At 43.4% G+C, this 16,677-nt stretch overlaps 1 protein-coding gene across 3 annotated transcripts in view; it reads right to left on the bottom strand.

Moving 5' to 3' along the window:
• Nucleotides 1-14: 14 nt before the first annotated feature.
• Nucleotides 15-16,677, bottom strand: part of kcnab2a (potassium voltage-gated channel subfamily A regulatory beta subunit 2a) — a 44,969-nt gene continuing 28,306 nt past the window's right edge. For all 3 annotated transcript variants that reach the window (XM_056437174.1, XM_056437175.1, XM_056437176.1), the window contains 13 exons: nt 13,925-13,968; nt 13,545-13,582; nt 13,179-13,258; nt 9,807-9,851; nt 9,210-9,254; nt 8,981-9,024; nt 8,676-8,762; nt 7,919-8,004; nt 7,483-7,603; nt 7,263-7,357; nt 5,920-6,040; nt 4,193-4,281; nt 15-3,160 (listed from right to left, as the gene is read on the bottom strand). In XM_056437174.1, the coding sequence (XP_056293149.1) occupies nt 3,071-3,160; nt 4,193-4,281; nt 5,920-6,040; nt 7,263-7,357; nt 7,483-7,603; nt 7,919-8,004; nt 8,676-8,762; nt 8,981-9,024; nt 9,210-9,254; nt 9,807-9,851; nt 13,179-13,258; nt 13,545-13,582; nt 13,925-13,968 (985 nt within the window). In that variant the 3' untranslated portion in view covers nt 15-3,070. The remainder of the gene's footprint in view (nt 3,161-4,192; nt 4,282-5,919; nt 6,041-7,262; nt 7,358-7,482; nt 7,604-7,918; nt 8,005-8,675; nt 8,763-8,980; nt 9,025-9,209; nt 9,255-9,806; nt 9,852-13,178; nt 13,259-13,544; nt 13,583-13,924; nt 13,969-16,677) is intronic.

Raw genomic sequence — 16,677 nt, 5'->3', positions numbered from 1 at the left:
CAGACACATGAACAGTTAGTTTACCATTCTTATTTTATAATGTTGTCATTGGAGATCGAAGCTGTACATCCTGTCTAAATTCAGATTCAAGCACAGTGCAGATAGGAACACCTGCAAAAGAAAACTAAAAAAGAAAAAGGCAGAGGTGATCACAACCAAAAATATATACAAACGGTCAAACTATGTACAGGAGACACCAGACTTCATCTTCGTCATCTTCAGAATTAATTGACTATTGCATTCCCTTCAGAGCATTCCTCCTAATGCACACAACACAACACATTGCCTCTCAATGCTTCTTAAAATCAATGCAACACTGATAGGAAACTCGCAGCAGTATGAAAACAAAAACAAACATTTTCTTTTGATTCTCTAGATTGCATTAAAGGATAAAACGTAAAAATATATTCTCTGTATATCCTAGAACCTTCTGTAAAATAAGCTCTATCCACCTGTGGGTCTGTTGTCATTTCTGAACTAGTCATTACAATGTTGGAACAGAAAATATAACAAAAGTATGACCTTAAAGCTCGACTTACTTCAGCCACAAAACATCGAGTTATTTCTACAATGTGCAGAAACCTTCTAACGCCATAAGATCTTTGTTGGGCAGGTCAGCAAGGTGTGAAACACTGATGGTCAAACAAAATGCACAGCGATACCGTTTTAAAGGGAAAGTTGACATTTTGGGCCGGGAACATTTTTGCTTTCGAACTGAAAGATGAAAAGATTGATAACACACGTCTGTATGCTAAGAATGAAGCCGCCGCCTAACTTTGCTCAGCATGAAGACTGAACGGGAAAACAGTTCAAAGGATCCACTAATCTAGTTTGATTCTGCACCAAAAACCTAAATGTGCTGTTTTATGGGGTAAATGAGCAGCTGTCAAATCAATGTTCCCACTATACGAACAAGCGAGATGAAACATGGTCGTTTGTGAGCTTCAGAGGAGCAGGAGGTTCCCTGTCATCTTCATGCCAAGCTAACGGGTGGCGGTAACACATATTATATTTTGCAGACATGAGTGTGGCATCAACTTTTAATAAATATAACTTTCAGTGAGAAAGTAGAAAAGGTGCATTTCCTAAAATGTCAAACAAAGTCTAAACGTCCTCCCCGCTACCTGCAGATGAAAATATTAAGACGAGTAAATGAACTAAATGTTTGTTTTCTCAGAAGATGAAAAAAAAAGAAAAGCAATCAGACAGCAAATCATACGTATACAGGGATCAACAAATACAACCGGCTAAAAGCAAGGGATAAGTTTAGTTGCTCCTCCCCACCCCCCACCCACAAAAGAAAACTCACATACAAACACGATCAATAGCAGACGTGAAATCACTTTTCTGCTGTTAAAGATCACCGAAGAAGAGAAACGAAGCAGACCTCATCCGCCCTGCAGCGTCCACTTTAACGTCTCATGTCATGTGCACTAATATGACAATGTGCCTTAATGTATACTTGTTTATGTTCGGCTGAGAATCAATATGTGATCAGCTGTAAAGGTTTGAGTTACCGACACGTGTTGGTAAGCAGGGTAGCGTCACCTCACTGGTCATGAAAGGGGCCCATGCTTTGAGGACGGGTCACATGCTCTTGTGCTTTAGTCACAGGCGGAGAACGAAGGATGGAGGGCTGCGTCAAATTCTGCAGTAATATTTCTGACGTCAGGTTGTATGCTGCCTGAAATAAACCTTACCGATCCTAAAGCAAGTAGATGTACGTATGCATTCTGTATATGAAGGGCATATTAGTTAACTAGAATAACAGTGTGGTCAAGTAAAGATATATATATATGGAGTATAAAGTCCATATCGTAGATAGATAACAAGCTGGACAGCACGTGCGCCAAGATGATTTCTATAATCTTGCAGGAAGTGAGAGTGAAACACTCGGGTGTCTCTTCAAAGAGAGCTGAAGAAGATCTTTGGCTGAAGCCACGCTAAAACGCCACTGGTCCTGCCCAGTGCCCACACACCAGAGAAAGACGAGTAAAGACAGCCTCCTGACCACGTGCGCGCCAACACGGTGAACTGGACACACCGCCGCCTCCTCGCAACCGATGCCACTTCCACCAGTCAGCGTTCCAGTATCTACAGGGGACATGAAACCAGTGGGCCAACGGGGCGGCGAGCGAGCGGCGCGTCTGCAGCGCCGTCTGATACAACTGTAAATAAGGCAAAAGGACTTGAGCAGAATTTAATCAAGGAGAAGTGTCCATGAGATGTGGAGCCAGCGCTGAAGTGACCTCCTCCTCCTCCTCCTCCTCCTCCTCCACGCTTAGACAGCTGGAGTGTTGGCGCATCAGGCTGAAGAAACACACGGCCGTGAAGACACGAAGCGAGGAAGAGGAGGAGAGGGAATCCCAGGAGATATGATACTATAGTGCAATGGCTATGCGATTGGACTATTGTAATATCCATCCTCTCCCGTCTTTAGAACTACGGCCCATCACCATGCTGACAATCCTAAAGTGCTGATTGTTGAAGCCCACGACGACGCTCTGACACCGACATGTCCACAACATAAACAGAAAGGTTTTACAAAGAAACCCCGACAGACTCTTTACAGTCCACAGGTGTTTTGTAAACAGAACATCCAAGGAACAAACGCATGGCTATGGTACATGTGCAACGGAGTAATTATCATATATTCATACAGTATGAACTTAATCTTCCTTTTGGTTGCATTCAGTTTTAGAAAAAAGAAAAGCAAAAAAGTAAAAGAAGAATTCTGGCTGCCAAGCAAGCATGTGCTTTTTTTTTTTTTAAAGGTTTTTTTCTCAAGTTTTAAAATACGTTCAGCTGAATTGAATGTATAACTGATTTAAGTATGAGCGCATATCCTAACCTCTCTTCCACTTATGTCTCTCCTTCCTTTCCTGTGGAGATGTATCGTTCCCCCTTTACCTTATCGTACCCCTGTAACTCTAAATGAGGCGCCTTGGGTGCCCTGGGTGTGGCCAGACTCATGCGCCAGGGTCTCATCAGTAAAAGCTCAAGCAAACAGAGGATCAGGCAAAGGTGGGGCGCTGCGGCTGCAGCCCGGGGGGCGGGGCCGCGCTGCGCGTTAGGAGCGGTAGTCCTTTTTACTGTACGGCTTGTTTCCCAGGATGCTGTCCACCTCGTGTGTGATGGACGTTGACAACTTTGGAAGAACCTGCGACGGGAGAGAGGAGGACAGACGTTGTGAATACGTTCTCCTCACTTATGTATCGTCGGTCGTCATGGTGATTGTTGGTCAGAAAATAATCAGAAATGTTCTGCAGTTGCATGGCACAGCCTCTAGAGAGCGCTAAGGGGGACTTCAGTTATTCTAGTGTTGGGCCGTCCTGTCTGCTACTCCCAGCTCATTACTTTAAATGAAGCAACCATAAGGGGGGGGGGGTGTAAGGCCCTTTACTGATGTGAAAGTATCAATAATACTCTATTACAACTCAAAGTATTACTAGCGAAATATACCGGAATTATCGCAGTAAAAGTACTCATTACTAAGTGTAGAATGTTATATTATTATTACTATGTTTACTGTAATTTAAATTAGAAAACTGTTTAAAATGTACAAATAGTTCAACGACTCGCATGTAGAAAATATTAAATAATTAGTTATTTTCCACTGTGTAGAAATTCAATGTATGAAATGGAAATTGTTTTAAATATTTGAAAAAAAATTAAGGGTGAAGGACCATGTGACCTCGTCCAGTTTGAGTAAAAGGAAAACCGCAGAGCCCTTAAGAAATGTGAGTTTAGCATTTAAAAACCGAAATATCAAATGTGTTCAGGGAGAGGAGCCATATGGTGTGTGCACACATCTCATGTACACACACACACGGGAGGATACACAAAGCTTTAGAAAAGAAAGGCATATGCTCTTTACAGCAGGCTGGACATAATGTGGGGAAAGGACGTAAACCCCCACTGCTCTGAAAACCCCATTTAAAAAACTGCATCTTATCAGAAGAGGAAGAAATGTCCGTGAGCCTGCAGTCCTCCGGCCGATGAGACGCGCTGACCTTATTAACGCGCTGCAGTAACGCAGCCGAGAGGCCGAGCTGCGCCCGCGAGAGGAAGCTGCTGTTACACATTGTGAGGCTCCAATATGGAGCTTATGAAATGGGTCACGTCACATTTGTACTAACTCAGCATCTGATTTGCTGTGCGGAAACACAAACGCACTCGTTGTGCGGCTCACCTGAATCGCTCCAATGTTCTCCATCAGCTGCTCGGTGCTGGACGCCCCTAAGAGGACGGAGCTCACCCCCTCGTTCCGTAGGCACCACGCTGCAGGAGACCAGCAAACAGCAATGACACCCCAACCAAGACCACACACACACACTCAATACTACCCATATACACACGCCAGTTACTGCAACATTTCTTTTCCACAAATGAAATCATAATCATACAAATTACATTAAATTTGGCCACAACCTCACATCACACTAACATTTAAATATCACAATATAAAAATACTCCATTATAAGCAAACGCTCTGGATTTATAAGTCACATTTAGAATGCAGACATATCATCAGTGAAATACTTAGTGTATACTCGGCATGGTTTTATTATTATGGACTTAATGTTTATGCACAGCAGCATTTTAATGATACACCATACCTCAGCTCAGGGTATCCTGCTGATCAGATATCCGTTCTCTTTTTCCTAAATTTGAAATCTGTTTACGTCACTGTACAGGATTTTAAAAGCTCAGAGGAATTCGGTAATGTTGTGGCTGAATAATGGTTTGTTTAATGAGGTCATAATCTGCACCGTGCATCCATATGTGCAATAAATGAAGTGGAAACTCCATTATTCCCCTCTGGAATGAAGTAGAGTAGCAATACAGTAGTTTAAAATTGAATTTTTGTTGGTGATCTCCCTGAGAAATTGGACACAAAAGAACAATCTGTTTGATGTGCTATTATAATAGCGAGCAGTCTTATGCAATACAACTATATGCTTTGAGAAATAAGCTGGTAAGCAGATTACTGCATAAAGGGACGGAGAATTTAACTGCACTAACATTGTGATTATTCATTTTACACAAATCTTCTACCAACATGAGAATAGGGTTGAAGGTCTTCCAATGGAGAGGCCGGTGCAGTCAGCCCTCCCCTCCGGCCATCGGGACACGCACAACATCTATTCACTTTATTAACACCTGCTGCAGCAGCACCAGGCAGGAAGGAGTCCATCATTGTATGTGGTTTTTATTCAATACTAGAGTGCCACCGTGATGTAGAGGACTACATGATGGGCATAAATCTCCTCTGCTGCCTTCAAGAGTGCTGGAAGGATCTACGGTAATTGGGGGAGATTAGTGTGTCCCCTAATGGGCCGTGAAGCCTAATCTATGACACGCCCCAGATTTACTCACCTGCGTCGCTAACGTCTGACACTAACAGCGTGCGTCTTTAGGGTTTGCACATTCTCTCTTCCCCCCCTGCAGTGAATCCATATCGCTCTCCTGCTGGATTGTTTTAATGCCGACACTGGAAACTGTTTGATACATGTTTACACCACAGGCTTGCATATCCAGAGATATACTGTAAACACGTGTGCATTCCTCGTGTTGATATTTACATGACTGTGCCATATCCTTGTTTAGATGTAAATACTATATATTCTATCAATATTAACGCCCATCGGTCCCTGAAAGACGAGGAGTGACGTCATAGAGGAGTTTAATCCCTTGAATATACACTACTTACTTTTTATTGTCTCCCTATATTGTCTCGTTTCCTACTCTCTTTCTCTTAAACCCCCTTTTTTAATAACGACAGCACACACACGACAACACAACAGTTCAACAGCCAGACCGGACAGCTGCCGGAGCGATGCTGACCTCGGCCCGCCCGAGGCAGAGGGACGGACAGACAGACAGAAAGAGAGAGAGCAGCAGAGAGTTTCTGCGTACCGATGGCGAGTTGGGGCAGAGTGCAGCCCAGCCGCTCCGCGATTGCCTGCAGCTCTTTCAACTTCGCCTGCTGACGCCGGCCCTCCTCACTCAAGATCTTGTCCTTCAACCACTGGTAACCCTGTCGAACACACGGCACACCTGCTCAAAAACACGGCCCCGCTCACACACGGCTGGGTCAGCGGGGCCGGTTTTTAAACACGTGGCTGTCTCCTGCTGTCGGCACCTCGGCCAGGGAAACATGCCAGAGCTACGCTTCCTGAAATACTTACTGTTTGCTCATTGTTATCGTAAAGTAAACAACATTAGAGGTTCACATCTCCGTTTGAACGGACTACGACTGCAATTTACTTGAAGTATATCCGTTTATGCTCAGCTAGGTAAGAACAGTAATGTTTACAAAGTATAGACAATATATTAGTAACAAATGTATCAAAGAGACAAAAGACCAGAGACAACACTGAACCACACAGCAGCAGCACATTCCACACAAGTCAGCAAAAGTAAAACATCAACATGGAGAACTACTTTCTACTTTCCTCTCATCAACTGACACGCACCATGCTACTCCACTACACACAGCAACGACAGTGGTGCATCAAGTCAGGCGCTAGCTTTGTGTATTGCAGAGAGGAAGACCGGTTTGACCCCAAAAACATGTTATTTATTTTTAATTCTGGGTGTCAAAATCTTTTACCCCCACCCCCCCCCAATAAATTAATCAGATGAAATATTCCACTGGCTGCATCAGGGCTCACTGAATCAAATCATTAAAACTGTTTCTCCTCAATCATTTTCAGTTTAGTATTCTGAGAGGAAAACAAAATATTGCCGAAAATAATTAATTAGTTGAAGTCTAAATAGTGTGGGTATCCATAGCGTCAAATCAAATCTAATCGTGTGTGCTCATGTGTGTGCACTAAATTGCGTTACGCTGACACTGGCTGGCAAAGAGGTGCACAGTGCATGGCGTCGACCACGGCACGAAAACACACACAGTTACAGAACCTGAAAGACATAATACACACAATGAACAACCAAACCAAGCAGCAACCAGTAGGGAGACACAGTGGGAACACCAGCACAGAGGGAACACCAGCACAGAGGGAACACCAGCACAGTGGGAACACCAGCACAGAGGGAACACCAGCACAGAGGGAACACCAGCACAGAGGGAACACCAGCACAGTGGGAACACCAGCACAGAGGGAACACCAGCACAGAGGGAACACCAGCACAGAGGGAACACCAGCACAGAGGGAACACCAGCACAGTGGGAACACCAGCACAGAGGGAACACCAGCACAGAGCAGCAGAGAAAGAAACCAGCAAGGGCCGACTACCTTCAGGGAGGCCCGAGAATAGGGCGGCACCCGGCCGTCGTATTTCCCTGAGATGATCCCACAGGCCAGCGGTGACCACGTCATGGCCCCCACACCTGACAGCAAAAGAAATGTGATCATCACGACACAATCACTGGCTCATAAAGTTGGAGCCCTTATTTTCTCTTTGGGAAACGGAGCTCTGGGCTCTTGCTGCACACGTTGAGATCGTGCCTCTCACCTATCTTATTGAAGAGCTCCGGTAGCTGCACCTCCACCTTCTCCCGCTGGAACATGTGGTACTCGGCCTGCTCGCAGATGGGAGGGATCTGGTTGAACTGTCGCGCCACAGAGTACGCTTCCTAAAGGACGTGGGGGAAACAAAAACAGGCTCATATACAGTAGTATGGCATCAAAGTAATTGAAAGGTCACCGTGTAGTTATAAAAGGTCACAGTATAGTTTGTCATCATAAAAAGTCAGAGTTTAGTGTATGCCAGAAAAACCTCAGAAATAGAAAAAATGTCATACAATACAGGTATGACATAAAGTATAAGGAACATTAATGAAGAACAGGAACATGTAGGATACAGCAAGGTCAGGAGTAAGAACTCCATGGTCTATTTTGTAAATTAATATTTGCTCTGATTATTTGTCTTCAGATACACACAGTCTCACCATTATCTCCATTGGGCTCCAGCGAGATGTTCCCCAGTACATGGCCATGCCTTGGTTTATCACATAGGTCATTGCTCGAACCGTTTCTGCAAGTAAAAACAAATAAACAAATAAAACAAACTTTAACTTTAATTTCCGGATTTTCATCCCGTTTCATTGCCACTATATCAAGGAAGGATAGCGAGCATGCTTGATAACGATCGGGGCATCCCAGACAAGATCAGGACCGCCAGGAGTAATAAACCAGAGGCGCGTCGACCCCTCAGTCATCCTGCAGCCCTCGCTCTATTCACCTCGCTGGGGTGTAGCAAAAGAATTGGCGAGACGTTTACATCAAACAACGCCAGATACTTTGGACTAACAAGACACTAAAGCACTGTGAAGGAGCCGAGGCAGTGACGCATCAAACCGAAGGCAGGAAGACGACCTCTGCCCGACCTCCGTAACCAAAGGGGAACTTGGTACTGGAGCAGATGCATCCTGTGTGACTGAGCCCACACGCAGTTAGCGCTCTGCCATTTAAAGGTCTCCAGCATCAGTATACATGTCCTCATTCTGACTGTGGAAGCACCAGGACAACATGCAGCATGTAAAAATAGATATTTCAGTGACAAGAGGTTTGTGTATCCGAGTCTTGGCATGGCAGTAGTCATAGAGACAGAAAAGAGGTGATTTATTCAATGTGCAAGAAGACTAAACGTGGTTAAGTGTGTGAGAGGGACATAAAACCGATAAAGTACAACAATAGTATAATTACCTTCCATAGGTGTATTAGGGTCCGGTCTGTTCGCAAAAACCACATCCACGTATTCTAGCTGCATTCTTTCTAGAGAAGCTTTTAAACCTAGAAAGAAGCACCAGTTAGTACGGTGATAGTGAATCTCTGCAGAGCATTCTCAAACTGTTTATTGTCCCCAACAGTTTCCTTGCACCCCTAAGAGTGGGTCAATTAAAAAAGAAAAGAAGCCTTGAGTCCCCTAAAAGCCAAAGCATCCAATTAGAAGATCATTTATTACTGCATGTTCAGCATTTAATCCGATAACCTGCGGCGCTGCTACTTACCTTCTATAATGTGTTTTCGGGATAAACCTCTTTCGGTCTCCGCTCTAAAAAAAAAAGTTTTTTTTAAATTTTAGAAACAGAACAACGACGCGACCTGCCCCCTGCAATATAAATTATAAATCTGACATATATGTTTTTTAAAGTACCTGAAAACAAATCAGTTTGTATCCCACGACCAGAAGACATAAATAAACATACACAGGAGGATGGTTTCTCATTTGAAACTTACTTTCCACCCCAGAAGATCTTTGTTGTTATCACCAGAGTTGAACGTCTGAAAAAAGAAAATTAAAAAACATCTGTTACAACATCTGCCAAACACTGAGAAGTATAGCACAAAAAAACCAACTCATGATTAGGAGGAGCTGGTGAGATCAAACGTCTACACTCACCATATATTATACAGTTTTACAGATGGGATGAAATGCTCCGACACCCGCTTAGGGCAATCATACGTTTCCACATTATTCTTTCAGTGTCACACGCAACCACATCCCATAATATGTAAAATGTGTGACTGTGCCAGAACCCGACTGGCACCGATGAACGCGTGTTTGAAGGCGTATAACCTGACAGTGCGAGACAAATGTCCAGGACAGATAAAGTAGAGGATAAGGATGAGAAGTTCATCCATTATTTAGGATCTCTGAGGAGGGACACGGGAGTGTGGGCACGGCTCGGCTGCACACATTAATCTTTCATCTTCCTACCTCACTGTTCCAGTTCAAAACACAAAGCCTCCCAATATGTGCAAAGCAGGATATGATACTAGATTAGGGATGCCGGAAATTAAAAAAACAAAACTCAATTTAAATGGGCCTCATACCTCCATCCTTTCTTCTTTATGATGTTTCCGAGCACCACCTCTGCCCTGTGAAGCAGACAGAGACGAGATTAAAGACAGATCGTTTTGAAAAGATAAGAGCATTGACGCCTGCCTGTGTGAGGAATGATGTTGAATTAAAGAAAGCGGTCCAACACATACTGTAGAAAGCATAAAAAGGAGCTTTCAATGGAACGAGCACCTGTTCAGCACTGCTGTGTGAAATAGCTGCCAGGTCACGGAGCCTTGGACCAGCTGTGCTGCCGAGACATCACTATGTCACTGATTAGCAGCCACAGGGGTGCTAATAAGTGACATTATGATCAACAAGGGGCTCATTAGGGCTGGGCAGAGCCCCGTCAGTAGGATCTCTCTTCAGTAATCTCCCTCTGCCTCTCATTAATAGTTTACAGTGTTCACATGAAATGCATTTGGTGATCCTTAAGAGATAAAACAACGCAACTACTGACAGTTCTTTTGGATACATTTGGGGTGCATCGATTAATTAAGCCAGCTGCTCTAATCGATGCAGTTTTAAAATAAATGATGTTTTGTTGTGTCAGAAGTGTTGTGGGAAATCTACAAAGACCATAATAAATGTCATCTACGACTATGACAGTGCATTAGTGTCGAGTGGCGAGACGGTCTGACTCGTGGTTATGGCAATCAGAAGGATTTAAGCAAAGCGGCAACACATTCACTAGTTTCAGCTTTTTTGGTGTGAGTATTTATTAATTAATTAATGATTGAAAATTAAATGAATTGCCAGTTGCAGCCCGAGCCTGGCTAGCGGTTACGTTACCCCGGAGGGAGATGTCCAGACAGCGAGCTCTGATGATTTCTGCGTTTACTTCAGGGTGGACTGACACACGTGTTTGAAATGATATCAAATGGATGTTTATTTGGATTCTTTCAGATTTCCTGAAATTCTACAATGGACGTGACATTCTTAAACAGGGTGCTGATCCTCCTGATGCTGATGAACTGTTAGAAAGACCGCTTTCTGGGGTCAGTTCATAGTGTTCCCCCCCGATTATCAAACAGTTATTGCCCAGCTCTCCTTTTCTGCCCTTTTTTAATATTAAATGCATTGTATTATTACTGAGAAACAAACTGTCACTCATTTTGAGAAAAAATATATTCACGTAATTAATGAGGGTGTGAAAGCTTTACTTAATAAACATTTACCAATTAAACATTTCACACCCTAATCTCCCTCCAATTTCATCAACTTCTCTTCTCCCTGACAGGACAACTGAATAAAGGTGAACTACATTTATTGTATATGTGATTCTACACATTTTTCTGGAAATGAAATTGCATTTTTTTATTTTATTCTATATATATATATTAACAAAATGTCAACAACACTATGCAGATGCGTGTAAAGGTTGAGTAAGGATGTACGAAAATACAAATTTACATTAAAACATTACATGTGTGTCCACAGGACATTAGGATATGTACAAGGGTCAAGGTTTAATATTAAGCCCTGCATGGGTTTTTATTGCGTCTCATGTTTATCACGTATTTAAAAAATACCGGTACGATCTGCGCATCCAAAAAGTACCACAACTACGAGCCAACGGCAGGATCCACAGCTTCTGAAACAATCACTCAGGCACGTCCCTAAGAGCAATAATGTCTGTCTCTGTGTGCATAATAGTGTGTGTGAGCGTGTGTGTGTGTATGTGTGTGTGTGCGTGCGTGTGTACACATTAAATACAGCGTGTCTTGAGCAGGTTGACTTCTTCATCTACTCATTATTTAGGTCTTTGTTCCAGCGCTGAGTTGGTGTGATGACTTATGACAGAAACCAACAACATCATGTTGCATTATTCATGCATTTACAATATTTTATTACTTTCCGATTTATCTGTAATTATGCTTCCAATTTGTCGCTGGTTTCAGACAATATCATGTAATTACTGCATCTGGAGCAAAACGACTAAGCCTGAAATGAATGACTTGCATACTTTCCAATGCTTTGCTGCCATATGTGTTTGTTGATAACAGCAGCTCCACGGGACACACACAGCACGTTTATTTGTGCAATTACACATCTTTATTTATATTTCTGAGAAACAGTCACCTGCATATTGCAAATGATAAGCTGGTTAAGAATCACAATCAATATCTAAATATCTGTACGTGCTGAACGTTTGTTTGATGTTAGTCACACGCATGCCAAAACAAACCGCCAACTGCCATGTGGTGTGCATGAGCAGCACCGGGAGTGTGAGCACAGCGGACTGTCCTCATTTATCTGTCCACGCCCGCAACATTACCGCCGCCTACACTTCATGTACCGCAGGTCGGACTGATGAAGGAGGCGCAGTAAGCCAGAACCAAGGGCTTCACATCAAAGCCTTTTCCATTCTGATGAGCAGAGTGTGTGATTGGCTATACTCTTGTGTGTGTGTGTGTGTGATAGAAGCTCCTCTTCGCTGCTTTGCGGCGGAAGTTATCAGGAGTAACACCTGTGCAACACACACCGAGCCGTGTGGCATGCCGTCACAAACATTTGCACCTGTCGAACAGTTTTGTCCTTTCTCGCAAACTGTGGTCTGTTTTATGGAAGCGCGATGATCAAAGTCATTGTTGGTGTCAAAGATCATCCTTGTCTGGCCCTCCATCCCAAAACAAACCGATTGAAGAAAGCTCCCCCTGAATAATGAAGCATGTGCTGATGACGTTGAGCAGACAACAGCTGCTGAGGAAAACTACTGAGACCTGCTGCGTGTTGCTCCTCTTTATGTTTTGTTTGGATTTTTCTTTTTTGAGACTGATGCAAAACTAGGCTATTCTTTAGAGGATTAAAAAAAGGGCTTGGTGCTGTTAATCAGAGATACTGTTTGCCAAGGATAATCCCCTAGATTATTTCAAAGCACCCAAATTACTACAAAACCAGATTAATCCATGCTGGAATTTGAATCATCACTACAAACAGCATGAAGGCAACACAAGGCTGCTTTCTGAAGCTAAAAATACCAACACTGGCTGTTCTGTAAATTTAGACCATGACATGAATATGTGGACCCTCATGAATGCAGTAACGGGGTGACGAAGAGTTGGAGATCAAGGGTGGAGACGTAAATCTGTTGTGTCCACAAACAAATGTTGCTCATATGGATGCAAAAGGAATTTGTTCCTGGAAAGACAAAATTATGTATTTTTTTAAAGTAAAAACTTTGACTTGCTCAAACAAAGCCCTATTGTACAAGGATGAAGTCAAAGCCTCTGCACATCAAACTGAAACTATATGTGTGAGCACACCGAGAACTCTAGCAAGGGAAGTCTGCCCTCCATTTGGTTTTCGTATTATTTGGTGTTACTGCTCACTGCTATGTGACCTGGGGCACAGGGTATACTCACTTCCCAGCAGCGTAGACTTCCGCTGTGTCAAACAGATTGATGCCATTGTCATAGGCCAGAGTCATCAGCTGCTCAGCCGTCTGTTGACAGATCAGGGGACAAGGAAGAGAGAGGGGAAGGATGGGAACACTGATGTGAGGTGTTAAGACTTCAATTATGAAACTTATTTCACAAGACTGAAGGCCTCCGTGGCTGTGCCTTCCTACAACATGTGTTTATTCTCCGGCTGTTGACTCCCTCTGGCAATGTGTTTTCCCAATAAGTAAAAATAGGCTTCTAGAGCAACCAGGATGTGTCAGATCATGTTGAGGGTTTCCATTCCCCAGCGTTGACTGATGGAGGATGACAAAGTCCATCTGCTCTCACCTCATCCGTTATCTGTCCACCGAACGTCACCCATGTTCCTACAGAGGTTGACAGGGAGGTGGGGTCAGAGGGCAAGTATCTACACATACATGTGCACACAGAGGAGCAAGTAAACAGAGATAATATATGTTCCGCACAAGTGATGCTGCACATAGTGTACAAGAAAAGAAAAGATCAAAACAAAAACAGAGACAGTTTGGATCATACATTTGAGCCATTTCTACTGGAACTTCCCACTGAACTACATTCGATGTAAAAACACTCGTCTTCCTAGAAGAGAAAGGACCATGGGGTTACGAATTCTCACAAATCTGCTAGACAAAGTCTTTGGTTGTGCAGAGAAACTTCTCAGAGCGTCTCATGATGGAAAGGTTTCTTACCTAATCCGAGGCAGGACACCCGCAGACCTGACTTCCCAAGGTTTCTGTCAAAACAGAGACAATTACATTAACATCGATGCAGCACGAAGGCGGCAGTGACTTGTGTTGTTTTGCACTCTGGTGGTGGCTACGACCATTAGAGGAGGACTTTAAGCCTCATTTTTAAAAAATTGATTGAGCGATTGATAAATACATAAACGACCCTATCACTCTTTTGTTATGTGAGGAAAGCATGTTACTGCAGTGGGAACTTAAAGTTGTGCAAGCTAAGAAGAACAAGGGTTTTGTATGTATATCCGTGTTGACACACGTATGTTGGATACGTAGGAAGGACAGTAACACGAGTGTTGACAATCAGTGTGTGTGTGTGCAGTGAAATGTCAGAGAGGAAGTGGGTCTTAAGCAGGCCCACCATGACATATACTGAAATTCGTCACAGCACACCAGGATCCCTCAGCCACCATCTGACTAAAACCCCCCACAGCAATACGGAAGCTCGACTCCTGACAACAACTTGCTCCTAAAGCTGGCGTCCCTGAGCCCATCACAGTGCACACGGACCCCTCTGCAGACAGCCACAGCATTAGTCGGGCGAACCTTTACATTTTTCGAAGACATCCACGGCTCCTGGTTCAAAGGAAACACTGGACAATTGGAGTTCATCTTCAGACTATATTAGTTTCAATAGACCACTGATCTTAGAAATGATTAAACATAGAGATGCAGTGTGCTACCCCATGTCAACCTATTTCAAGCTGGCAGCGTAAAAAGATACAATAAATGTGGCATCAGAGATGATGTAACATGTGCAGGAGTCAAAGTGAGCATGTGGATGGATATCTAATATACTGCCTGTATAGAAAAATAGTTGAAATGAAAAAGAGTCGAGAGGAAGACGGAGGATAGGTGTGTTGTGTAGATGTGTGTGCTCTACGACTGCATGTTTGAGTGGGACTGTGCGTGTGTTTTGTGAAGCCATGATAAGATTGATGAATTGCTGCGTTGACGAACAAAACATTTAATGTGGTCTGAACACAGAGTCCCCCAAAACCGTTTAAAATAAATATTTAAATCTCAACGGTATCCCATATCCTCTAAGTGGGGAACTCTTTCCAAGTGTGGTAAAAAAAAGGCTCTTAAAACGCTTTAGTTTTTTTTATTTATGCATCTCTATACACGTTCTGTTTTGTTAGAGTTAATCCAGTTAAATATTCACTTTATCATTCAACCTCATTAGTTCCACTCTTTCTTCACTAAACCACAATGGATCCCTTCTTTTCTTTCTTTTCTGACTGAAGATATACCAAATCACAACGAAAGTCAACCTTCAGTCATCAGTTTTCCGTGAGATTGAGTAATATTGAACAAATGATGAAAACATATCCAGTTAGTGTATTTGCGAGTAAAGCCTTGGAGTCAAACATATTTACAACAAAAAGCCTCGTTAAAGAGATATGGTTTGGTCAGTGAGGTATGTAACCGTGTTATAGTTTGAGTCTGAGAGAACGAGGATGTCACGTATCGGAGGAGCCCGCTGACTTATAGGCAAACACTGTCAGTCATCAGGGAGACGAGGGAACGATGAGGGAACCCAGTGGGACCGGATGCCCTCCCGGTGCACCAGTGACAAGGTTAACTCAAGTCCCCTCTGGCAAACCACGAGAGCTCATCTACAATTAACTGCCTCTTAATTGCATGAGTAAAATAGCCCCTCGAGGGGCGGCTGCTCAACGTCACAAACGGAGATAAGCAAAACCAAAAGCAGCTTCCTGACCAAAAATTGTTACTGGAGTATATTTGAACCTGTTTTTAATAAAAAATATAAAGAAGTGTGTCTGGTGCAAAATAGCTTTTTTCACTCAAAGTTCATCTTGACTGAACCTTTGAGCGGTTTGTCTCTAAACGCTGTCGAGTGCAACTCTACATTCAGCACCGGGTCAGTTGGAAGTCTTGTACTTTCCCAGATTTTAACACCTAATGTGATTAAATGAATTAGTGTTGCTGAATGTGTCAATACATGTTGCACAAGCATGTTCAGAGAAAGAGATGCCTAGTAAACCGGTCTAATGAGATTGTAAACGAGAAGCAACTGGTTCGACACATGAGCGTCATGAGCTACACCATTTTCATCAGCATGTTAGGGCTCATCACAAAGTGAAGCTCACTGCGTACGTGTTGCATAAGCACGCTTTAAACACGAATACTGCACAAATACGTCACCAGTGCATTCAAGGGAAAAAAAGGAAAAGTAACCAAGATAACGGAATACACACAGCACTGGCTCTTGCAATTGTTCTTATTGTCAGGATGTCCCTTTGTCAGCAAATCGTTCAATATTTTACAAGACTGGCCTTGAATGCTGCATTGTGCGTTGCTGCATTGTGCGTTGCTGCATTGTGCGTTGCTGCAGTGACCTTGTGCCAGGGCCGGCGAGCAGCCAGGTGTCAGGTTGCTGCTGAGCCTCAGCAGATATGAACCACAACAGTAAAGTCATCTCTCACACCCTCCTCCGTGACGAAGGAGACACAGCACAGGACCGGACCACCACAGCGCTGCAGCCTGGTGACGAGTAACATAGTGGCCAGAGCACATGTCCAGTCCGGTTGTTTACTTTGAAATACTAGGACTCCTTTCTAACATTAGCCTTCTGATCCCAATAGCCTGAAGCTCAAGTGGACAAGGCAAGGTTTTCATTTTGGTATGTTGGTTTATTTGATTACGGGGGGCTTGGAGATCTATTTGAGGCTTGTTTA

This window comes from Pseudoliparis swirei, chromosome 18, assembly GCF_029220125.1.
Source record: "Pseudoliparis swirei isolate HS2019 ecotype Mariana Trench chromosome 18, NWPU_hadal_v1, whole genome shotgun sequence".
Lineage (NCBI taxonomy): Eukaryota > Metazoa > Chordata > Actinopteri > Perciformes > Liparidae > Pseudoliparis > Pseudoliparis swirei.
This window is presented reverse-complemented; position numbering and strand designations above follow the sequence as displayed.